Source organism: Callithrix jacchus, chromosome 11, assembly GCF_049354715.1.
Source record: "Callithrix jacchus isolate 240 chromosome 11, calJac240_pri, whole genome shotgun sequence".
Lineage (NCBI taxonomy): Eukaryota > Metazoa > Chordata > Mammalia > Primates > Cebidae > Callithrix > Callithrix jacchus.
In genome coordinates this window covers 996,308-1,022,282 of record NC_133512.1, presented here as the reverse complement: position 1 = coordinate 1,022,282, position 25,975 = coordinate 996,308, and the positions used below count along the sequence as shown (strand labels likewise).

Here is a 25,975-nt window from a genome sequence, read left to right as displayed (position 1 = left end):
TGCCTGGTGGCAAACCAATTTTTGGAGGAAAGGGGATCAATACTTCTGATTTAGACATGTGGATTTCAAAATCCCTAGGCATCCATGTACAGAGGGCAAGCAGAAAAAAATTAAAGGATGCCAAAGTTCCAGGGGAGGTCAAGGATAAACATGTAAATTAGGTAGTCTCGGGCATATCAATACTATAAGAAGACATGGAACTACATGAGATTATCTAAAGGGAGAATGAATGGAGAAGTGGAAGGAGCTCTGAAGTGAGTGCTGGAACACTCCATAGATCAAAATGAAGGCAAAGAATTGGAGCCAGCAATAGAAACTTAAAAAGAGTGGCCAATGACATGGGGTATAAACCAAGAGAGTCTAGGGTCATGGAAGCCAAGGAAAGAGAATGCTTCAAGAAGAGAGTGGTGCATTGCATGGGGCATGCCAATGGTCAAGTAACAGAAGGACAGAGAAGTGACCAGGCGCTCTGGCAACTTGAAAGTCATTGTTGACCTTGACCTGTGTTGTCTTAATGGTTTGGTGACAATGGAACTCTGACTAGAGTATAATAAAGAAAAAATTGCACGTGAGAACATGAAGACATGACTAGAGACAACGTTTTATGGAAAATTACGCAGTTTAAAAATTATTTTGGCTACAGTTATTTATTTAGAAAAAAACAGAATGCTTTTGTTCTAATTCGAGTCATTCACCCCCCAAAGAAATCTGACAAATGAATTAAAGATGTAAATGCAAAAGTAAAAATTTGATAATATTAGAAGAAAAAATAAGAATATGTTTATAGCCTTGAAAAAAGACATTTTTTAAAAATTAAGCTTTGAAACACAAGTTGTACCATAAAATATTGATTAATTTGAATATATTAAAGTTAAAAACTTCTGTAGGATAAAAAGCATCATAAACAAAATAATGAAGTAAGCATTTGGAGAACATACATAGAGACCATGGATTAAGAGCCAGATTGTATAAATAAATCAGGAAAATGACACAAATTCAGTTAAAAAATATGATCAGGCAATTAACAGAAAAGGTAATACATTTAATCAATTAAAGAAGTATGAAAAGATGCACCACTCATTAGTATCCAAGGATACATAAACTTATACCAATTTTAATTTATTATATACATATGGATACAAATGTTGAAAGTTTGATAACATTAGCTATGGGTCAGGATGTAGAGCAGGGTTTCTCAACCTCAGCACTATTGACGTTTGGGGCCAGTTAATTCTTTGTTGCTTTTCTGTGCATTTTAGTGTAGGAGTATCTGACCTGTAGTCACTAGATGCCAGTGGCACTACTCCCCACTCCAGTTATGACCACCAATCACGTCTCCAGACATTGCCAAATAAACCACTGGTTGGAGGGTGATTGTCCCAAGTTGAGAACCACTGATTGAGAAGAACTTATATTCTCATATACTGCTCATCTGAGGGTAAACTGGTATAGTCATGTAAGAAAACAATTTTGCAGTAATTGCTATAAGGAAAATATACACACCAATGCTCCAGTACTTCCAAGCGTACCCAAGGAGGCCTTATACAATCAGATTCATTGTAGCAATGTTTGCCATGGTGAACAATTACAGAGTATATATCTATCAAAAGGGAGTTAGAACTCTGGAATACCATAGATTTCTATGTCTAAAAATCAAGATGTCTTATTCAGTTTAAAAAGTTGTAGAAAATTTGTTCTAAATGGTGTATATTGTTAAACATAGCACATCTCTATGCACATAGATATATATAAAAGTATATTGAAAAACATCTAAAAAGATGAACAGTAAATTGAAGACAGTGGTTACCTCTGGGGATATTCCCATCCTGGAGTAATGGTCAAGGGAACTTTATATTTGTATTGTTTGAAGTGTTTGTTTGCAACACTAGTGGGTCAGCCCAGTAGTGGGATCATCCTATGGACCCTTATTGGGTCATCCTATCACTTAAACAGTTAAAAATTGTTTAAATTTTATTTGTAAAATTACTTTTCTATGAGACCATTACTTAGGTAAAGGCTTTCACTGTGAACATTTTAGGATATTGGATATAACATCATAGGATATTGTAATATTATCTTATATAACATATTAATTATATTAAATACATTATATTAATAATTATTATTAATTGTATTAATATAACATATTACAGGCTATGTCATATATTCTATATTATAATACAGAATATTGGCTTTATATACATATATGTAGAGAGAGAGAGTCAGGATAAATATTAAGACTATTATAGACTTAATATATATCCTGTTTGTTTCAGTACATTATATATTATGATAGTTTCCCTAGGTCATCATATATTTATTATAAGAAAATCTTAATAGTTAATGATTGGGTTACCCTATTGCTTAAATAGTTAAAAAAAATTTTCACTACTGTAAATGATACTCTGGCTAGCCTCCTTGCATAGCCATATTTTGCCACTAAAGTTACGTGTGCGTGTTTGTTTTTAATTTTTATTGTTAATTCTTTCAATTAAACATTTTCCTTATGAATTAACCACTTTTATTTTCTTTCGTTATGACATCTCCATTCCTGAGAACTTAATATTTTGCTGAAAAAATGTTTGAATTTCTCAACATTTTAAAATAAAAATGTTTACCTAGTGCCTAGCATGCAGTCGAATAATAGTAAATGGTAGGTGTTGTTATTACTAAACATAAGTAATCATGACTAACAATGCTAGTCATATATGTAAAAATTTCAAAACTTGCAATTGAATTGTATGACCTTATATATACTTTCTTAAAAAAATATGGTAACATATTAGTGAGAGAATACATCTTCCTCACCCCTAAGATTTTCGTTCATTTGGTGTGTTTTCCTTTGGGTAGGCTATGTTTTGCTACAGGATCAAGCAATCCCAAAATCTCAATGGTTTAGAAATAATATATGCTTTTCCCCCCAACCCCCGCCACCCAACAGTGAGTTAAAGAAGCTGCCTGTATTATTCTCACTTCAGGACCTAGGTTTTCTAAACAGCCACCTTCCTGAGAGTTGTCAGACATTATGGCAGAGAGAAAGGTGCTCTCATATTTCTATGCCTGTATTTAAATTCTAAGAATCAGAAACTTTGCTTGTCACTTCTGCTCACAACTCATTGGCCAAAATGACTCACACAGCCCCTCCCAATCATAAAGGGGCCAGAAAGTCTAATCCTGCTTTGTGCTTGATAAGAAGAAAGCCAAACACTCTGTTATTTATGTGAATATTTCTCCCTGTCTGTCATCATTTCTGTCTGCTTCTGGCACTTCTCTTAGAACCCTGAATCCATCTGCACACCTTTTAGCTTCTCGCATGTTTCCCCATCTTTCAGTATTTTAATGACACCTTCTGAGAGATGTCCTCAACTCTATCTTCCACATTATCAGTTTAGCCTTCAGATATGTCCTTCTAGTTATTCGACCTGTTTATTTAATATTTTTAGTTATTAATATTTTTAGTTTCAGGAACTCCTTTTTTTCGCCCTTGTGATGTGCTATTGTCTTAGCAGCCTTACCTATTTGTGAATATACCTACACATTTTTAAAACTTTTTTAAACGTCTTTTAAAAAATAGAATTGTATCTTGTAACTCATGGGGAATATGCTATTTGTTTATGAGAATCTTCTTATACTATTGGCTTTTTTCCCTCAAAATGTCTCGTGAAGTTTGGTTGTTGGAACATATTTGTAAGTGAATGTCCAGGTGGGTTAGATAGGTCAGGGGTATGTGTGTCCTCTGCATTTGTGTGGTCTGTCCAAAGAGACATCCAGGGAGGACATGACAGCTCTTCAGCAGCAACAGCCTTCTCAGTGTCCTTCCTACCTCTTTTGACTGTAGCTCTTGTCCTTATGCTTGTAAAATGGCTGATGTACCTTTGCAAATCCAGGTAAGAATATTAGGGAGCATACAAAGCACCAAAGTTGCAAGTCAAACAAATCTGCCCACTTTTAAAGAGCTATCCAGAAATCCAATCCAGCAACTTTCCTTCTGTTTTATTGGCCAGAACTGTGACTCATGACCACTGCAATATAGAGGGCAGTCTGACACATTGCCATCCCAAACAAAATCAAGTGATTCCCATTACAATCAACAGTGGCCAATCAACAGTGATTCCCAAGTAATATTATTCTTATTTTAAGGAAGAGAAATCTCTAATTCATAGAAATTAAAATTATTCTATTATAAAGTAGCTATATGGGCTAAACTGTGTTTCTCATCAATTTGTATATTGAAGTCCTAGCACAGGGCCTTAGAATAGAACTGTATTTGGAGAGATGACCTTTAAGAGGTATCAAGGTAAAATGAGGTCATATAAATGGGCCTTAATCCAATATGACTGGTGTTCTCACAGAAAGAGATTAGGACACAGACATGCACTTGCAGGGAGAAGAGTCCATTGTGAGGACACAGAGAGAATATGGCCATTTGTAAGGCAAGGAGAGAGGTCTCAGGAGAAAACAGTCCTGCTGACATGTTGATCTTGGACGTCTCTCCTCCAGAACTGTGAGAAAGTAGATTTCTGTTGTTTAAGTCACCCAGCCTCTGTTATTTTGTTATAGCAGCCCAAACAACTGAGTTACAGTATGGGAGCCAGGATTTGGTCCCAGCTCTGACTTTGGAGGCCATGCATTTAAATATTAGGCATGCTTCTACCATATGCAATTGGAAAAAAACAAAGAGCCTCTTATATTCTCACATCTCAGTATCCTCACATGCATTTCCAGCTATTGTGGTGAGGATGAAAGTGGATGCAAAAATGCACTTTGAACTCATCTATTCAACATACCTATTGTACAGAGTATACTCTGGGGACATAAAAGTGACTCATGCACAGCTTCTTCAGCTCTCACCAAAAACCCCCAGCATTTATGCTAACACAAGTTATCATTAACATAAATGTATCATAACAGACAGTGATCATGATTTACTGCATACTGTTCTTAAATGAGCTCATTTTTCATTTGCCGTTGAATTTCCATGATCAATTCAGGCCATATTTAGAGTGATTCTTAACTATAGAAACTATTTCCTACCTACTCTCTCTTTGAAATGCAGCTAAAAACAAACTTCTTTCATTGTGAGCTTACAAAACAGTGGGAGCATTCTGATGAATGGAGAACATATTGCTACTCTAACCTTTCGTTACAAACCAAGAGGAAGAAAATGTTTTTCATCATTTCAGTGTTATAAATTGTAAGGCACATAGGGAATCAAAGCATCCCCTTGATAAAGTGGTGTCTGGGCTTCAACATCAACAGTAATCCTTTTGAATGTAAAACATTGTGATCTGTTTGTATTACTCATTATTGTTTAACTTAAGTGCCTAGAAGATACTTGGATCCTTTCAGAATTATTTTGCTCATTTCCAAGAGAAAATCCTTAGACAGAAAGAGATTGAAGAGTTATCTATTGATTGAATAGATGTTAATCAGAGTTTAAGCTCTAGTATACTTTTGATTTAGGTGAAAAGATTTCAAACTCCAAAACTACCTCTTGGCCATTTTCATTGCTTTTGTCAAGCAAGGTGCCAGTAATTTTCCCTTTGTCTATTTTATTTTCAGAAAGGAGAAGCTATGTATCTTGGATTTTGTTCTTGTTGTTTATGACATTACCATATTAATACAGGAAAGACTAAGGATATCAAAATGACATCTTGTTTGAAGAGTGCCAAATAATTTTATTAGGGATTGTAATTGGCAAAAATTTGGCTCCTATGACTTTTGTTCTCTGGTGTCACATGTGTTTATTAATATGTTACATTGGATTATAAAAGGGATTATGCAGATGTAATTAAGATTAATAATCAGAAGACCTTAAATAGGGAGATTAGCCTGGATTTTCCAGGTGGGCCCAATGTAATTACACAAGTTCATCACAGTCAAGGAGGTATGGCAAAAGTCAGAGGTTTGAAGTGTGAGAGGGACCCAACAGTCATTGCCAGCTTTAAGGTGAGGAGGGAAACTGTGGAAAAGGGAATGAATTCTGCCAATGCCCTGAATACTCTTGGAAGCAGATTTACCCCCAGAGACACCAGAAAGGAATGCAACCATGTCTAAACCTTGATGTCAGCCTAGGGATATCCTGACCAGAGAACCCATCCATACTGGGCTTCTGACCAGAAGAATTGTGTGCCAATAAACAGAAGTGTTCCCTTTTTTTTTTGAGACAGAGGGAGTCTCCCTCTGTCACCCAGGCTGAAATGCGATGGTGCGATCTCGACTCACTGCAACCTCTGCCTCCCAGGTTCAAGACAGTCTCCTTCTTCAGCCTCAGGAGTAGCTGGGATTACTGGCACCCACACCAGCCGGGTTCCACAATGTTGGCCAGGTTGGTCTTGAACTCCTGACCTCAGGTGATCTGCCCGCCTCAGCCTCCCAAAGTGGTAGGATTATAGGCGTGAGCCCCTGTGCCCAGCCTGGAAGTGTTCTTTAAGCCTCTAGGACTGTGAGCATTTGTTAAGGTGGCATGGACAACTAACAGATTAGTAAGGAAACTCTGCCATTCACGTAGAAAAGTCACAACTTGCTAGTAATGTCTCCTCTCACAGTGAGAAATTGGCCATGTCCTTTTCCTTCAGGTTTCCTCTGGTCTGTTGTACCACGTCTCTTCATCTTCCCCTATATGTAGGAACACATGGTTTGCTTTCCTGAGTCATACATGGCAAAACCTAAGGTCCCCCATTACCAGTTGTCAAAGCATCCTTTGACATGAATTAGTTGTGACACTCGTTCGTATTTTGTAGATAGGAAAATACTGATAGCATCTGTGGCTTGTACCTTGTCACCAATAGATCATTCTGGCATAAAATACCAATGGGACTTTAAATTTCTGACTTCTTGTGGATTGACACAAAACTTTCTGGTTCATGGTAATTAATTTGGAAAAGGCGAGGAAATCCGAGCTATATTAAAATATGAAGCCCAATTTCCTCCAAATAGCTTCTCCCACTTTCTCTGTTTCTGTTAGTGATGCTATCTAACACTACCTGAAAGGTTTGTTAGCCACTTAGTGAGGCCAGTGGTGTTGAGGTCATCTAACGTATTGTTCTCCTCAGCTGCAACCACATCTGGTCCTCCCACCACTCCCAAAATTCAGATAATTGCAAAGTCATATGGCTTCTACCTCCACACTGTCTGTATATTCTATATGAACTTTTCAATCTAAAAATACTTCTTCTAGCCAGACACAGTGGCTCACTCCTATAATCCCAGCACTTTGCGAGGCTCAGATGGGCAGACTGCTTGAGCTCAGAAACGAGACCAGCCTGGGCAACATGGTGAGACCCCATCTGTACTAAAAATACAAAAAAAAAAAAAAAATGCTGGGCATGGCGGTGCATGCCTTCAGTCCCAGCCCTTACCTGGGAGGCTGAGGTGGGAGTGTTGCTTGAGCCCTGGGGGCAGAGGTTGCACTGACCCAAGATCACACCACTGCACTCCAGCCTCAGCAATAGAGTGAGACTTTCTCTTAAAAAAAAAAAAAAAAACACTATTTTTTATCTCCCTTCTCTCCTCCTGTCCAAATATCCTTCCTGAAGTTATGAGCTGATCGCATGACTCTTGCGTGTGAACTTCACTGGCTGCTGAATCGGGTTTACATTCCTCACTCACTCTGTTTTCTGATGCCTCAATCAGCCTTAACTCCTGCTCCAGTCAAGGGCATAATTTTCTTACCTGAGATGAACACGCTTTTGCTGCCAGGACTTGCCCACTTAGTTCATTCTTCTCAAAATGCCAACCTTCATTTCTTTCTCTGTCCAGTGTTCAAGGCCCACCTCAAACACCGCTCCTCTCTGAAGCTTTTTCTGTTTTTTCCTTCCTTTCCTCTGCCAGATACCACTTTTCTTCTTATTCCCAAAGCAGCATAACTGATTCTAAACACACATGGTGTTTTTTGAAAAACTAGGGTGTTAAAATGAGTTTTAAAGATGATGGGTTTGTTTTCTTTCCTTTCTGTTGTTGTTGCATTCCTGTTTAATCATTCATTGTTTTTGGTTTATTAGAAGTAGGTTATAGGGGAGGGGCAGCGGGGGGTGGGGAGTTGGGGAGAGATAGCATGGGGAGAAATGCCAGATACAGGTAAAGGGGAGGAAGACAGCAAATCACACTGCCACGTGTGTACCTATGCAACTATCTTGCATGTTCTTCATGTGTACCCCAAAACCTAAAATGCAATTTAAAAAAAAAGAAGTGGGTTATACCTAAGATAGGATTTTGTTCAATTATTTGGGTAAGGAAGGAAGCATCACTGATAGTTGTAATGTGAGAACTAATTATACTGTTATTTAGATGTCTGCTGGCTGGGCTGATGTTCTGTGACTAGGACTCATTTAGATGTTACGCTGTCTCCCATTCATAATCTGATTTTAAAATGTGAAATTAACTTTACATGTCCTTAGAATAAGAGATATATGTGGGAAGGGGGTAGAGGGAGCCAGGGACAGATGGGTGGGGACGGAGTGTTGGGGAAGAAAAGGAAGACAATGTCAAATGGAAAAAAAACTCTGTATAATATAGATATGGATAATAACAAGAAAAATGTGTAATACAAAATATGCCTCTATAATTTCATGCAAACTTGAACAAACACATGAACAATAACCCCGAGGAAATACAATTTAAGATTATGAATGAGAATTCTGGAGGCGTGGTGTGTGGCTTGTTGCATATGTGACCTTGGGCAAATCCCGTACCTCCTCCTTGCTTGCTTCTTCACCTGTCACGTGGGGATAACAACAGTACGTGCGATTATGGAGTAGTGAGAGTTACATGAGTTTCTATATGAAAGCACCTAGCATGCATAGTGCCTGCCACATGGCGGGTCCCGAGACCATGAGGAGGCTGGTGAAGAGGCTCTTTGCTGCCTTTACAGTGGGTTTTGCAGCTTCTGTTTTCCTGTAATCTTTTCTTATCTTGCCCATCTTTTTTTCATCTCATTCTGTTGATTTTCGTCTTAGTCTGCGTTCTCTTTGACTTTCCATCCCATTTACCTCAGTTTGTATTTTTGAGTATATTATTGAAGATGCCAGGAAGCTTCCTGACATTTCATGCCGTATTCTATTAGAAATCATTTTTAAAAGTATAGTGGCTTCTTTTTTCCTGAGTTATGTTTATGCTTATTTTCCCCCAACTCTGAAATCTTTTTCATAAGCTCTATATCATCTGTTTATTTTTCCCTCACCAATTTTCAAAGAAGTCAATAATACTTCAAAATTGGTAGTTAATTGAAAGATATGGCTAAAGTGGGGAATTATAAACACTTAAGTGTTCATTTTAACTCATTTTTCATTAACTTAAATCATATGGATCTATTTTATGCACTAATCTTTAATTCAGACCCCAGGTCTTTTATGAGTTCACCAATTTGGATACTCATGTTTCTCTTACATCAACCTGCCCCTATCAAAGGTTTCCAGTCTCATCTCTTTAAAGTGAAATGGGAACTTAAAGATGTGCCTGAAGCCAACAGTGCAGAAGCTCTCTAACGTTTACAAATGTTTTCTGCTCGTTCACAGCTGTCACCCATGTTTTTACAGCAGTTCTTTTAGTGACGGTCCAAAGCATTAAACGTAGGTTCTATAGAAATAACAACTCCAATGTTGCGTTCATATTTTATTGGTTTGTGTTATATTTAGTTACATAATTATAACAAGTGCAATTTATCAAAATGCGGTTTATAATAAACCATACTGAATCACGTAAGCATGAATTTAACTAGTAACGGAAGTAAGCAAAGTTTATGAAAAGGCGGCCTGAGTCAGGCATATTCTGTTGTGTGGGCATTGGCCAGGATGGTTTGCAGAAATGATAGCAAGTACATCCACAGAGTCCATTAAATAGAAGTCACAACCTAGAGTTTCTGATCCAGTGGGATTGGGGTGGGGCTGAAGAATTTGCCAGCATTTCTAACAAGCTCCCAGGTGACGCTGTCTGCTTGTCCAAGGAACACATTTTGTGAGCCACTGACCCACAGCCAATGTTGATGGTGTGGATGGGGAGAAGTCTTTTCAAACATCATCAGCATGCATAGAGCGGAAAACCAAGTATTTCTTCATCGGTCTCTACCCACCTCATAGTGGATATTCCTCCTATAGGTTTTCTATTACTCTTCATTCTTGGTATTGCGTCAAATTTTCTAATAATGTGTGTGTGTGTGTGTGTGTGTGCGTGTGTGTGTGTGTGTGCGTGTGTGTGTGTGTGTGTGTGTGTGTACCTAGGAACCTTATTTGTAGATTGGCAGAGGATGCAATGAGGGCTTTGCAAGTCTTCATGTTCCTTCTCTTCGATTTCTTGGAAAAGATAAAACTACTAGTTAGCTTATCCAACCTTACTGAACACATTGTTTTCAAATCACAAGTTTCCAAGTCTCTTCACTGGAAAATAACTTATTTCTGTCTCTCAGAACTTGTGTTTTGGCAATAGCTTACCAGCTGCAGGGTAGAACGGCAGCACTGTGGGTGTGTTGTCAGCAAGTTGAAGACTTTGAGAAGGAAACAGAAACAGATTATCTGATTGCTCTGTAATCTCCTTTCAGAACTGGCTGACAGAGCTGGAGATCTTTGCTATAATCTTCTCAGCTGCTATCCACGACTACGAGCATACCGGAACCACCAACAATTTCCACATTCAAACTCGGTGAGGGTGTTGAAATGTTTGGAAAAGAGGCAAGAGGGATCAGAGAGACAGTTTTAGAAGTCAAAACGGTGTTAGTCACCTTTCTTTTGCATAGTTTTCCTATTGTGAGTTTCTGAAACTATGAACCTCTAAACAAGAGATTAGTCTGGTCAGCTTCAATCAAGACTTAGAGTTTAAGAAGCCATCTGCTCATTATTCTCCTATTTTGTTCAGATCTCATATAGATGTCCTTTCTTTCTCTATTCTAATGTTTGCTATTTGGTTATGTTCTATGCATGCTCTACCTATTTCTAACAGGAAACGGGCAGCTTACATAAAGGCCCAGGTGACGTAAAGGAAATGAACAGGGACACTGAGGCTTAGAGTGTTTTTGTTGACATTAACAACATTGAGCAATCTTACCCTCTGATCTCTGGGATTCTGATGAGATCTCTTCTCATCCTCTCTAATTTCATCTCTGCTCTGTTTAGTGCTTGCATTACTCCTTGGCATAGGGCCCCGGGAGTAAGATTGTCTCCTGTAGGCCACCTTCACTGTGAGCCACCTGTATATCCTTCCTGATGGACTGCACGGGTAAACACAAACCTCCCCATTGGAGACAGTAAATATGGGTCTAAGTGCCCCACTCTGAACCTCCTGACCTGTAACAGACATTAATTGATTTTGTTACTTTCTCTTACCAAACTGTGGTGTTGTTCTTAGTATTCCTCCAGCACAGAATTCCAGGCAATAGCACCAGTCAATCATCATTTCTACTTAGGATAAAACCTGTGCCCTCTCTGAGCCTAAGAACTTGACCTCTCTTAAGACAATAATGTGGAACTGGAGAGAAACTAACAGTAGAGTTAGTTAATTATCCTTGATATAGTAATCAAAAGGAACTAGGATACGGGGAAAGGTAGTAAGTCAAAGAGAAAGAATATAGCAGGGAGGGATGAGAATTCGACATCAAATAAATACTTGCTGATTTCTCTTGAAAAAGCAGGTGCACACTCTAGGTAGGTTTGTGTTCACTAAGTCAATCTACATGTATTTTATGAACTCAACACTTAATTATAGCATACACAAAGAAGACAGTATTGTCTGATCTCTGTTCAGAAGGGAAATCTTAATTGAACGGAAGCAGACAAAAGAACTTCAGCTACTCGTTCGGTTCCACCTTCATGCCTTCTCACTTAGTCTAAGCTGCAGAAAAGCAGCTTTGTGTGGTTCTGTTCCGAGGTCTTTAATACAGGGAATTCTGTAGGGTAGCTCTGCTTAATATGTGTCTGTGGATGGAACCTTTGCTCTGAGGACAGAGGCCGTGGTGAATAGCACCTGTCCATGGAAGAGAGGTGGGTTGGGCAACTGTATGTGGGTCTTGCCTGGAGACCAGTATCAAAACCAGTCGTAACTCAGGGGAGAATGGCTTAATTACAGGAGTTAGAACAGGGTGTCACAAAATACACATCAGTTGGTATCTAAGTTACTCAACAGATGTAACAGCAAATCTTTCACCTTGGGATTTGCATGTTCTGTGTTATCTCCCTAGGAGTGGGAAAATTCCAATGTGTTCAGTTAAGCTTGGTTTGGAATGAAATTTAAACATTGGCCGTGTTCAACAGAATCTTATCCAAAGCATCTCAGCCTGTGTGATCTCTGTTCAGAAAACAAAGTCTGTAAGCAGGCCCATAATCCTTTGATGAATAAAATGTTAAGCCTAATAGTTTCAAGGTATCCTAGATACAGCCCAAAATTTGGCCAATGGCAGGTGGAAGTTACCTTGGGGAAGCACTGGTCCAGCTGTCAGAAGATCTTGCCCTCATCCCAGCCCTGCCACCGGCCACCGAAGAGCTCTAACAAGTTCTTTTAAGTCTCTGGAGCTTAGCTTCCTTGGTGAGAAACCAATAATCCAAGCTTTCATTAAATTAAAGATCTTAACATCATGTACAGTCCAATGTTTAGTGACATTCAGCTATAGTATGAGATAGGGACTAAAAGCTGACATTACAATCTTTCTACTCTTTATTCTCAATTCTCCACATGTGGCTTTTGCATGGAAAAACTTTAATATCAAGCCACGATCAGAGGCAACCTGCAGATAGTACCCACTAGGTGATATGTGTTCTGAAAATTACAAATAAAATAAGTAAACCAGTGCATTTGTTGAGTAAAATAAGACGTAAGAAAACATTCCAGAAAATATAAAGAAGTTTGACGTGGCCCATATTTTAACAGAAACCTTTGCCACGAATACATAATTGAGATCTGGTTGTAAAACAGTTTTTAGAGAGTTTTCAGGCTGGATGTCACATATTTCCTGCCCACACATGTACCGATAGTAAAATACCCTACATTCATCTATTGATGATTTGTAGTGATTGAGCTTTTGGTTCACATAAATGGCCTGGGGACAAAGATAATTTCTAAACATGGGAAAGATGACGGTGCGTTCCAGCCTGTTAGAGTTGCCCAAGTAAATCTTAGCTATTTAACATTCTGAATTTTACTTGGCTTTCTATTCAGGTCTGATCCAGCTATTCTGTACAATGACAGATCTGTACTGGAGAATCACCATTTAAGTGCAGCCTATCGCCTTCTGCAGGATGATGAGGAAATGAATATTTTGATTAACCTCTCAAAGGATGACTGGAGGTAAGGATGAGACAAGAAAGATTTGGAGGCCAGGGAAGGAACTTTGAAGATAGATGAAATATGCTGTTTTTGAGAAAATAACACCTTGCTTAAAATGTTAATTAGTGTTGCTTTCTCTTTTTCTCACACCCTCTCTTTGTGTATGCATGTATATCTTATTTCTCTTTTTTCTTTATGCAGATATTCAAATATTTATAAATAAAGACTTTGGAATATTAAGAGTAGTTCCAACTACTCTCTTTGCCATCTTTACATTGCTTTTTATTGATGAATTGGAAAGTGGAACCAGTTTGAGTCAAATAATTCAATATTGTCCTAAAAATTCTCAAAGAAGAAAGTTTGAAAAATCACTTCCAGCAGTGTTCAACTGAGGACACTTTGGATATATTTGCTTTTCTTTAACCTTAGGAAACTTGTGTTGCTTTTATCTGAATTTCTTAAATCTCAATATTATCTTTCATTTAATAGCATGTGTTTTTCACCCTATATTTGATTTGGACTTCTTAACAATCTTTTGACATTTTCTAAGGAAATTATTTGACATTTAAAACAATTATGGGCACTTAATTCTGCTGCATGAATGAAAGACATTGTGTGTATGGATTTAGGCACATACCTGTGTTTTGGATATGGACTCGGTCACTTACTAGTTGTATAATATTAGGCAAGTGACTCAATATCTTTACATCTTAAAAAAATTTAATTTCTCAAAAATAACATTTACTTTGCAGTGAGACTAGATTATGACAAATGACATAATGATTTTAAAATGCTTAGCACACATTGTGTCATATATAGCAAGCCTATAAATTATTGTAGCTATAAATGCAGGTAAAGGTACTTGAAACCCTGCAGGCAGAGATCATCTAAATCCTTACTAACTTTTGAATCCATTGTGACTCAAATCATTTTTATATTTTAATTAAATAATCAGCTGTTTATTGAGTTTGTGCTTGCCATTTTTCAAGGATTCAGAGATAAACTATACTGAACAATAAATCTGAGAGGCTGATTTTTGTTAAGAGTGGCTATTTCCATGTAGCTTTAGTTTATTAAAACATAAGGGAATATTTGACTTAAATTTGATTTAAATATGCTAGACTCAGCCAGCATCTGAAAAAATGCAGAGCAATTCGATTAATCATTGCATAACTTCAGGAAAGAAGGAACTCTCTATCCAATTTAACTGTTTGTAAAAGTTATAATAAAATGTTTGATTGCAAAAATTTTCTCCCATTCTGTAAGTTGCCTGTTCATTCTGATGATAGTTTCTTTTGCTGTGCAGAAGCTCTTTAGTTTAATTAGATCCCATGTATCTATTTTAGCTTTTGTTGCCAATGCTTTTGGTGTTTTAGTCATGAAGTCCTTGCCTATGCCTATGTCCTGAATGGCATTTCTTAGGGTTTTTTTCTAGGGTTTTTATGGTTTTAGGTCTTATGTTTAAGTCTTTAATCCATCTTGAGTTAATTTTTGTATAAGGTGTAAGAAAGGGGTCCAGTTTCAGTTTTCTGCATATAGCTAGCCAGTTTTCCCAACACCATTTATTAAATAGGGAATCCTTTCCCCATTGCTTGTTTTTGTCAGGTTTGTTGAAGATTACATGGTTGTAGATGTGCGGCATTATTTCTGAGGTGTCTGTTCTGTTCTATTGGTCTACATATCTGTTTTGGTACCAGTACCATGCTGTTTTGGTTACTGTAGCCTTGTAGTATAGTTTGAAGTCAGGCAGCGTGATGCCTCCAGCTTTGTTGTTTTGTTTAGGATTGTCTTGGCTGTACGAGCTCTTTTTTTGGTTCCATATGAAATTTAAAGTAGTTTTTTTCTAATTCTGTGAAGAAAGTCAGTAGTAGCTTGATGGGGATAACATTGAATATATGAATTACTTTGGGCAGTATGGCCATTTTCACGATATTGATTCTTCCTATCCATGAGCATAAGGGCTAACATCCAAAATCTACCAAGAACTTAAATAAATTTACAAGAAAAAAAAACACAAACCCATCAAAAAGTGGGCAAAGGATATGAACAGACATTTCTCAAAAGAAGACATCTATGCGGCCAAGACACATATGAAAAAAAGCTCCTCATTACTGGTCATTAGAGAAATGCAAATCAAAACCACATTGAAATACCGTTTCATGCTAGTTAGAATGGTGATTATTAAAATGTCAGGAAACAACACACTGGAGAGAATGTGGAGAAATAGAAATGCTTTTACACTGTTAGTGGGAGTGTAAATTAGTTCATGCATTGTGAGGTGAAGACAGTGTGGCAATTCCCCAAGGATCTAGAACCGGAAATATCAATTGACGCAGCAATCCCTTTACTGGGTATATGCCCAAAGGATTATAAATCATTCTCCTATAGAGACACATGCACATGTATGTTTACTGCAGCACTATTAAGGACCAACTTTGGTTGGTCCAAAGACTTGGAACCAAACCAAATGCTCATCAGTGATAGACCAGATAAAGAAAATGTGACACACATACACCATGGAATACTATGCAACCATAAAAAAGGATGAGTTCATGTTCTTTGCAGGGACATGGATGAAGCTGGAAACCATCATTCTCAGCAAGCTATGACAGGAACAGAAAACCAAACACCTCATGTTCTCACTCATGTGAGAGTTGGCCAATGAAAACACATAGACAGGGAGGGGAAAAATCACACACCGGGGCCTGTTTGGGGGGCGGGGGGTGGAGCCTAGGGGAAGAATAGTATTAAGAGAAATACCTAATGTAGACGATGGGTTGATAAGTGCAGCAAACCGCCATGGCACATGTGTACCTATGTAACAAAACTGCGGGTTCTGCACCTGTATCCCAAAACTTAAAGTATAATGAAAAAAAATTTTTTTAATAAAAATGATAAAAGGTGGCAAGGTGCAGTGGTTCATGTCTGTAATCCCAGCACTTTGGGAGGCCGAGGCTGGTGGATTATTTGAGTTCAGGAGTTTGAGATTAGTCTGACCAACATGGTGAAACCCCATTTCTACTAAAAGTTAAAAAAAAATTAGCTGGGCATGGTAGTGCATGCCTGTAGTCCCATCTACTTGGGAGGCTGAGACAGGAGAATCGCTTGAACTTGGGAAGCAAAGATTGCAGTGAGCCGTGATGGCGCCACTGCACTCCAACCTGGGTGACAGAGGGATACTCTGTCAATATACTAATGTGCTCCAAAACTTGCATTATTGCCTCTTAACGTATTTTCAAAACATACGTATGCTACTTCTGTTATACATACTTTTCTTATAGATTTTCTACTTCTGCTTAGCTACAATTTTGTCAAAAGCTTAGCTGTATTATTTGTATTTCCACTCCACTATAATCATAAGTCTCATTCATTCTTTCAATATACAATTAGGGTTGCAATGCTGGCATCGGTAGGATCTAAACCCATAGTCACCTGGAATAAAACGGAATGTATTAATGCACAGTGGAATGCGTTGCTATATATCAATGCAAACATAGTTCCTGTTCATCCTTAGTGCTTATTCTTATAAGTGGGTATTTGTGAAGCACCATTTGTGAATAATTTGAATATTGCCTCTGATCAAGTTATAAAATTAGCGATTTGCAAAACACAGGTGAATATAGTATAACAAATGGCCAAAATAGTGACTTGAAAATACAAGTTGTTGAAATTTATTTATGTGCTACCTTTGTATATTTGTGTTTCAGCATTAGCTTTATTATTTTGAAGATAAAGTAAAACATAAATACTATATCAAAGAGAATAAAATCATGGAATAGCTCATATATTGGAACACGCTGATATGGTGGAAACTTCTTTATATGTATATCCCATAACACTGTGTTTTGTTTCTATTCTCTGTTTGGGGGGATTCTATAGGTTAAACAAAGATTATAATTGATGACTTTTTAAACTTAAATTACATAGATTTAGTGTTGTGCTATATTTTCATTTAAGGATTGTTTCAAAAACATTGTTTTATTTTGTCATATTCTATTAATTTTTAAATGCAGTGCCACAAGACTTGATATTGTCTCATAAATAACATATTCTCCCATAAATAACATATTCATTTATTATCTAGGCCTCTCAGTTAAGCCCATTAACACAAATATAACATATGTATCTTATATCTTTCTATGAAAGTAATTTTAATACTTATATCCAAAAGTTCTTTTTGGATATAAGTACAGTAGACTTGGGAGGACCTTTGTAAATGAATGTGTTATCAGATATTTATTTTATTTTGAAGGGGAATAACATGGAGTTCTACTTTTGGCAAGCCAAATAAACTGTTAATAAATCAATCCACATGTAAATAACAACTATAAACCATGGACAATTAAAAAAAAAAAGAATGCGGGTTCTGGAGGGTCAACAACGTAAGGTGGGTTTTAAGGGGATGAGAAAATTTAGAGCATGTGACAGGATGAGGTGAGTTTGAGTTTGGGTTTTGTTTTTTTTTTTTTTGGTGAGGCAGCCTTTCTCCCAGGCTGGAGTGCAATGGCGCAATCTCAGTTCACTGCAACCTCCACCTCTTGGGTTCAAGCAATTCTCCTGCCTCAGCCTCCCAAGTAGCTGGGATTACAGGTGCCTGCTACTGTGCCCCACTAATTTTTGTATTTTTTTTTAGTAGAGACAGGGTTTCACCGTGTTAGCCAGGCTGGTCTCAAACTCCTGACCTCAGGTGATCCACTTGCCTTGGCCTCCCAAAGGGCTGGGATTGCGGGCGTGAGCCACTATGCCTGGCCAACATTTGCCTGGCCTCAGTCTAGGCAACAGCTTGTTGGCTAAAACTATCTCTATATAGTTGTATATGTATAAAATTTAATATATTTTTAATTAGAATTTTTGTCATCTTTCTGATCAGAGAAATCAAAGTTGGAGTCTGGAGGGTGAGACATAACCCTGGAAAAGAGAGACACAAACAATGAGAAACTAAAATGATGTGTATAACCTCTGTCCAAGTCTCTGGCTGATTCTTAAGCTATATATACACGAAATACACTGAAAGTAATATGAGCTGATGTATTGCTTACTGAACCTTTACAGAGCTTGTATTTTGAGTATAAACAGATTAATTTTCTGCTAAAATAAAACATCAACAATCTTCAGAGCAATATAACAGAACCCAGATTACCTACAATTTATGCCCATAATATTTAGTATACAATCTAAGTGACGTATAAAGATCAGGAAAATATGATTTCTTAGCAAGGGAAGAGACAATCAATAGATACATGCTCTAGGATAAACTATTGTTAGAATTATCAGATGAGGACTTTGGACTTTTAAAACAATTATTTCTATGCTCAGTGAGATAAAGAAAAATGTGCTTGTAATGAATGAAATACAGGATTTACAAGAAAAATGAACATATAAATGAAAACCAAATATTAAAACTGAGAAATAAAATATCTAAATTTAAAATTTGCTACATAGGCTTATTGCAGGATAGAGAAGACAGAAGAAGGAATCAGTCACTTTTAAAAGTTGATTTTTCAAATTTCAAAGTTTGAAATTATTCAATTTGAAAAAGAGGAAAGAGATGTTTTAAAGTGAGTAGAATGTTAGAGACCTGTGGGATAATTTTATGTGAGAAAACTTAAGTACAATTTGAGTCTCATAAGCAGAGAAAAGAGAGAGAATGGGGAAGAAAAGTAATTTGAAGAAATAATGACTGAACAGTCTCCAGATATTGCCAAACATATAAGATTCAAGAGACTCAGCAAGCCTAAAACAGGATAAATTTGATGAAAAGCATACCTAGGCACATTTTATAGTCAAACTGCTAAGAGGCAAAGATAAAATCAAACAAAAATGGCAAGTTACTCTTTGGAGAACAATTTGAATTATGGTAGACTATCCACCCAAAACTAAGGAGGCCTAAAAACAATGGAATAATTTATGTAAAGTACTAAAAGGAAAAAACAATCAACACAGGATGCTGTATCCTGTGAACACATACTTCAAGAACAAAGGTAAAGAAAAATATTTTCAGATAATATAAAACAACAGGAATATGTCACCAACATTATAAGGAGTGCTAAAGAAATTTCTTTAAGGCTTTCTTTAAGGTAACTTTTAGTAAACCAAATATGATTTATTAAAGTTTTGATTAATAAATCTAAAGACTTATTGGAAGGAAAATGATACAGTGAAATCAGACTTTTAGAAAAGAATGAAATGATAAATATCTTGGGTAAATATGAAAGACTATTTTTTCATTTATTTAAATTGTGTATATGTCCATTTAAAATAAAAATTACAACACTGTCTCATGGGGTTTATATATGAGGTGTAGTACATGTGACAATGATAATGTAAAGACTAGCTAGTGTTAGTAAATATACTGTTGCAGGATTTTTACATGTTACATATAGTTATGCAATAGACAGAAAATTAAAGATGTATGTTATAATCCCCAAGAAACCACTAAAAACATGAACAATAATAGCTAAAAATTAGTAACGTTTACCTATTTATCAATAGGTGAATTTAAATTGACCATTTAGGAATGGATGAATTAAAATTAATTTTACAACATAAATAATACAAAAAAAAATCCCAAGCAGAAAAGTTAGTACGAAGGGAAAAAAGTAAAGGTGATAATCAGAAAACACATAATAACATGCTAGACCCAAATGCAACTAGATTAATAATTACATTAAACGTTAGAGGACTAAACTTTCTACTTAAAAGGAAAAGATTAGTAGGATTGATAAAGAGGCAAACTCCAACTGCGGTTATACAGAAGACACACTTTAAATATAAACGCATAAAAACATTCAAAATAACAGTATGTAAGAATACCAAACAGCAAGAATAAGCAGAATGCAATGGTAGTATTAATATCAGCTAAAATTAACTGCAAGGAGAAGGATATCATGAAAGAGAAAGATTTTTCTGATAATAAGAATGTCATCAGAAAGATACAACAGTCATAAATATTAGGCAATTGTATACCCCCACAATGTAAAATTTGATAGGAGAAAAAGGAGAAATACATATTTTCACAATCATAGGAGATTGTAACAGTCTTGCCTTAGCAGTTGATAGAAAAAAATGCACAAAAATATCAGTAAGGACCTAGGAGGATTTGCACATCACCTACTTTGCCCTAACGAATATTTATGGAACACCACATAACAACTGCAGCATACACATTATTTTCAATTACACGTTGGGACATTTTAAAATGTTTTAATAATTTTAAAATATTATAAGCTTGAAGAGTATGTTCTTTAGCCTATTAATGCTAAAGGGCATAAATCCATTAGGATTTAAATTAGAAATCAATAAAAATAAGATACCTAGAAAAACCTTGTATATTTGAAAACCTCATATATGTGAAAATTAAACAACAATCTTCTAAATAATGTGTGATCAAAAAGTAATCAGAGGAAACCAGGAAACATTTCAAATTTATCAAGAATGAAAATGCAATATATTAAATGTGTGCAATACTGTTAAAACAGTGCCTCGAGGAAATTTACCGGTATAAATGTTCATAGTAGGAAAGAAGAAAGTGCCAAACATAATAGTCATTCCAACTTTTTCCAGGAAGCTGGAAAAAAAAGAGTAATGTAAATTCAAAGTAGATAGAAGAAATTAATAATGACAAGAGGAAAATCAGTAAAATAGGGGAAAAAAGAAAAAATTAACAAAGCTAAAGCCGGTTCTTTGAAAAGAGCAACATGATTGACAACCTTCTACTTAGATTGGTGAATAAAAAAGTGAGAGATCACAAGAACCAATATTAGATTCTATATATATGAAATACATAAGAAAATGTTACAAACAACTTTATCTCAACAAATTTGACAACTTTGATTAAGTGAATAAATTCCTTGCAAAATGCAACTTAAAATTCACATAAGATGAAATAGAAAGTCTGAACAGCCCTATGTCTGTTAAAAAATTGACTTTGTCATCAAAAATATTCCCACAAAGAAATATTCAGCCTTGGATAATTTAACTGGTGAACTCTGTCAAATATGCAAAGAAGAGATAATACTAATCTTATGCAAATTTATTTAGAGAAGTCAGAAATACTATTTAATTTATTTTCTAAAATATAATTTTGATACCATATTCTAGCAAAAAAATTGATAAAAAGGAATATTAAAGACTAATGTTTTTATGAACATAGTTATAACAATCCTCAGTAAAATATTAACTAACTGAATATAACAATATACTAAAAAGATTATATATCATTTGTGATAGCTAATTTTATGTGTCAACTCACCTGGGCCTCAGTGTGCCCAGATATTTAGTGAAACATTATTTTGTTGTTTCTGTGAGGGCATTTTTGGATAAGATTAACATATAAGAGGGTAGACTCAGTAAAGCAGATTGCTCTTCCTAACATGAGTGGACCTCATTCAACCAGTTGAAGGCCTAACTAGAACAAAAAGGCTGACCCCCTCCCAGGTAAGAGATAATTATTTCTGCCTAGTAGCTTCTGCCTTCAAGTTGGAAGTACAACATTGAATGTCGTGGATCTCCAGCTTGCTGATTTACCCTGCAGATCTTGGGACTTGTCAACCTTTGTAACAAGGTTGTGAGCCACTTCCTTACAATAAATCTCTTTCCGTATGTGTATATATCCTATTGGTTTCTCTCGATAATCCTGACTCATATATTGGGCTTATCACAAGAATAATTCAGCATTCAAAATTAATTGAAGGAATTCACCATATTTAAAAACAAACAAAATCATAAGTTCTTTTAATAGATGTATAACAAGTATTTGACAAAATTCAACACTCATGTCTGATAAAAACCTTAGGCAAGCCAGAAACAGAAGGGAATGTCCTCAGTGAGATACAGGGCATGTGTAAAAAATCTTTAACTAACATCAAGCTTAATGATGAAATACTGAATGCTTTTTCCATAAGACTGGGAGCAAGACAAGCATGCTTGATTTTGCTTTCATCAACATTGTTAAGATGTTAATAGCAAATGACATGATTGTCTAAGTAGAAAATCCTAAGGATCTGTAAAGGAGCTATTAGAAATGATATGAATTCTACAAGGTCACAGGATACAAGGTTAATGTAAAAAATATTATATATATGCATATACATATGTGCACATATACATATATAGAGAGAGGGGGGGATGGAGGAGGAGCGAGAGAGATTACCAGCAAACCATTGGAAAATGAAACAATTTTTTACAATAGCACAAAACATATAAAATACTTAGTAGTAGCTTTCAAAAACAAATGCAACTCATGTTCACTGAAGACAACTTAATATTGCTGATTATAGAGGACCTAAGTACATTGAGAGATACACTGTCATCATGCAGTGGAACACTTGATATTGTAAAGATGTCAAATCTTCCAAACTTTATGTATTGTTTCAATACAGGTCCAATTAAAATTCTAGTAGAATTATGTTGGAAATTGCCACGATTATTATAGACTTTATATAGAAATGCAAATAAAATACTTTTTAAATGAAGAACAAGGTTAGAGGACTCATATGTCTTAATTTTGAAACATGCTTAAGTTACAGTATTCAAGGCAGCATTTCATTGGTATAAGAAGGACATACATATCTATGGGACCGAATTGAGAGTTTTGAAATTTACTTATCAATTGATTTGTGACAAAGGTGCCAAATTAATTCAATGGGGAAAAGAAAATATTTTCAATAAATGGTTTTGGAACAATGGGAAAAAATAACTTTGACCCTTACTGTATACCATCCTCAAAAAATAACTCAAAATTGGTTATAGACCTAAATGTAAAAGCTAAAATGGCAAGACTTGTAGAGGAAAACAGCTAAATGCTTGGAAGTAGGTGAAGGTTTCTTAGACAGGACAGAAAATGCTTGAAGCATTTTTTTAAGTGATAAATTGAACTTCATAAAAATTAAAACCTTTTGCTCTTTGGAAGACACTGTTAAAAAAAAGCAAGACAAGAAATTGGAAAAATTATTCACAACACATATATTTTACATAGATTTGAATCCAAAATGTGTAAGGTACTATTATAACACTAATAAGAAAACAATTCAATTTTAAAATAAGCAAGGTTTGAAACACATTTTTCTGAAAAATAAATACAAATGGAATATAAGTACATGAAAATGTGCCTGACATAATTAGTCATCAAAGAATTGTAAATTAAAACCACAATGAGATACCACTACATATCCGTAAGAAGAATGGCTGAAATTGAAGACTGATTAGAATAGGCAAAGAAAAACGGAAAATGTTTTACACCAGTGACCAAATGTAAAGTGAAACAACCATTTTGCAAAATACTTGACAGTTTCTCTCTCTCTCTCCCCCCCACCTCCTCCTTCCTTCCTTCCCTCCCTCCCTCCCTCCCTCCCTCTCTGTCTCTCTCTCTTTCTCTCTTTCTTCATTTGATGGAGTCTCACTTTGTCATCCAGGCTGGAATGCAGTGGTACAATCTTAGTTCATTGCAACCTCTGCCTCCAGGGTTCAAGCAATTACCCTGTCTCAGCCTCTAGAGTAGCTGAGACTACACGTGCATGCCACCACAACTGGATTATTTTTGTATTTTCAGTAGAGATGGGGTTTCACCATCTGATCTCGTACTCCTGACCTCAGGTGATCCACCCGCCTCAGCCTCCCAAAGTGATGGGATTACAGGTGTGAGCCACCACGCCCAGCTGGCAGTTTCTTATAAACATTCGGCTATCTTATAAACCAGCCATTCTACTTCTAGATTTTTGCCCCAGAGAAATAAAAACATATGTGTCTACACAAAGATTTACATATGAATACCCATAGTAGCTTTATTCACAATAGCACAATAGCCCCAAACTAGAATCTAACAACTCCCATGTCCCTTAGCTGGTAAATGGATAACAAATTGTGGTATGCTGATATGATAGAATACCACTCAGTAATAAGAAAAAATGAACTGTTGATGAACTACTATATAGAAGAATTGTAAATCATTGGGCTGAGTAAAGGAAGAGTACATTTTGTACTATATTATGTGTGTGTGTCTATATATATACATAGAAACGTGTATATGTATCTAGTATCTATGTTACTGTATAATGTGTATGTATGAGTATATAATATAGTATTTATTATATTTTAAAATATGTGTATATATCATATACACACATTTTTCATGTACATACATATAGACATACATAAATACACTTTAAATATATAATACATATATATGCATATATGTATGTCTACATGTGTATATATGTATGAAGTGTATATATAAATGTGTATATATTATATATAGATATTGAAATATATATTAAATATATATGTATATACTTTATATACATATATATAAAGCTAGAAAATTCAAACTATTCTAGATAGACATAAGCCAGATCAAACTTTGCCTGGGGCTAAGTTGAAGGTGATGGAAATATTTGGTATCATGATTACAGTAGTATGTTCAAAAACTTATTCAACTGTTAAACTCATTAAATTGTGCAATTTATAGAAATTGTAAGCAATTTATTTCATGTGAATTATACCTCAAAAAAATTGTTAGAGACAGTAAAAATATCAGTGATTGGCGGTGGTCGAGAGAAAAGAGAGAGGGGTGAATCAAAGGAGCACAGGGGATTTTAGGGTGCTGAATCTATTCTGTGTGGATGCTGTAATGGCGGATACATAGTACTATGTATTTGTCAAAACTGGTAGAACTGTGAAACATGCCCAATGAACATTAATGTAAACTATGGACTGTAGTTAACATAATGTATCAATATCGGTTCACTAATTGTAACAAATGCACCACATTAACACAAGATTTTAAAAATAAGAAAACTCTGCAGGAAGAGAGGTTATATGGGAGCTCAATTTTTCTCAAATTTTCTCAATTTTAGCTCGAGTTTTCTACCTAAAACTCTACTAAAAAATCAAGCTATTGGGGGTTTGAAAAAATGGAATACCTATATCCAATGTGATATGGATGATCAGTCTACCTCCTAGGATTATTTTCAAGTCAATTATTTTTAAAACCTGTGAATTCACTTGGAGAAAAGAGCATATTAATGCACTTTGCAGTTTCATTGAATTTTTTTCCTGGGAGTTAATTTTCCAAACAATGTGTATATTCCATGCATCATATTCCTAATTATTTCCTTAATCCTTAACTTTTGTTTATTCCTTATTTTAAAAGCCCACCTTAAAGACCCAAATTAGATTAGAAATGTCAGAAATAGTTAACTGATTTTGATTAGCAGTGGCCAAAACATTAACAGATTTTTACTTTCCATTTTGACTTCCATCCTTTTTTCTCCATGGTTGTTTCTGATAGGGAGTTTCGAACCTTGGTAATTGAGATGGTGATGGCCACGGATATGTCTTGTCACTTCCAACAAATCAAAGCAATGAAGACTGCTCTGCAGCAGCCAGAAGCGTAAGTGTGCTTGCGGCTTGTGCTTGTGTTCGTACAGGTGTTTGAATGGGTCCTTGTCCAGGTGGTGACCCCTTTAACGAGCATCTCCTTTAACACAACTTTATTGAGTGTTCTCATACGATGGTGACGTGTGAAGGAGAAAGCATAAAATTTTACCTATCCTAACGAGATATGTTCTCATCAGAGTTGATAGAAATAATAGAGGCAGTATCAGTTGTCCCCACAGAGATCCCCAATGCAGAAGCAACAGATGAAAGTCAGTGACTCTTGGATTCTTGTTGTCTTTTTGAAGGATGCAGTAATTCTAGAAATGGATTGGAGTTCAGAGAGTCCAGTTCA

General features: G+C 35.9%; 1 protein-coding gene across 21 annotated transcripts in view; it reads left to right on the top strand.

The window, feature by feature from the left end:
* PDE1C (phosphodiesterase 1C) overlaps positions 1-25,975 on the top strand; it is a 689,353-nt gene that overhangs the window by 555,600 nt on the left and 107,778 nt on the right. For all 21 annotated transcript variants that reach the window (XM_078342145.1, XM_078342151.1, XM_078342149.1 and 18 more), the window contains 3 exons: positions 10,535-10,635; positions 13,141-13,269; positions 25,535-25,636. In XM_078342145.1, the coding sequence (XP_078198271.1) occupies positions 10,535-10,635; positions 13,141-13,269; positions 25,535-25,636 (332 nt within the window). The remainder of the gene's footprint in view (positions 1-10,534; positions 10,636-13,140; positions 13,270-25,534; positions 25,637-25,975) is intronic.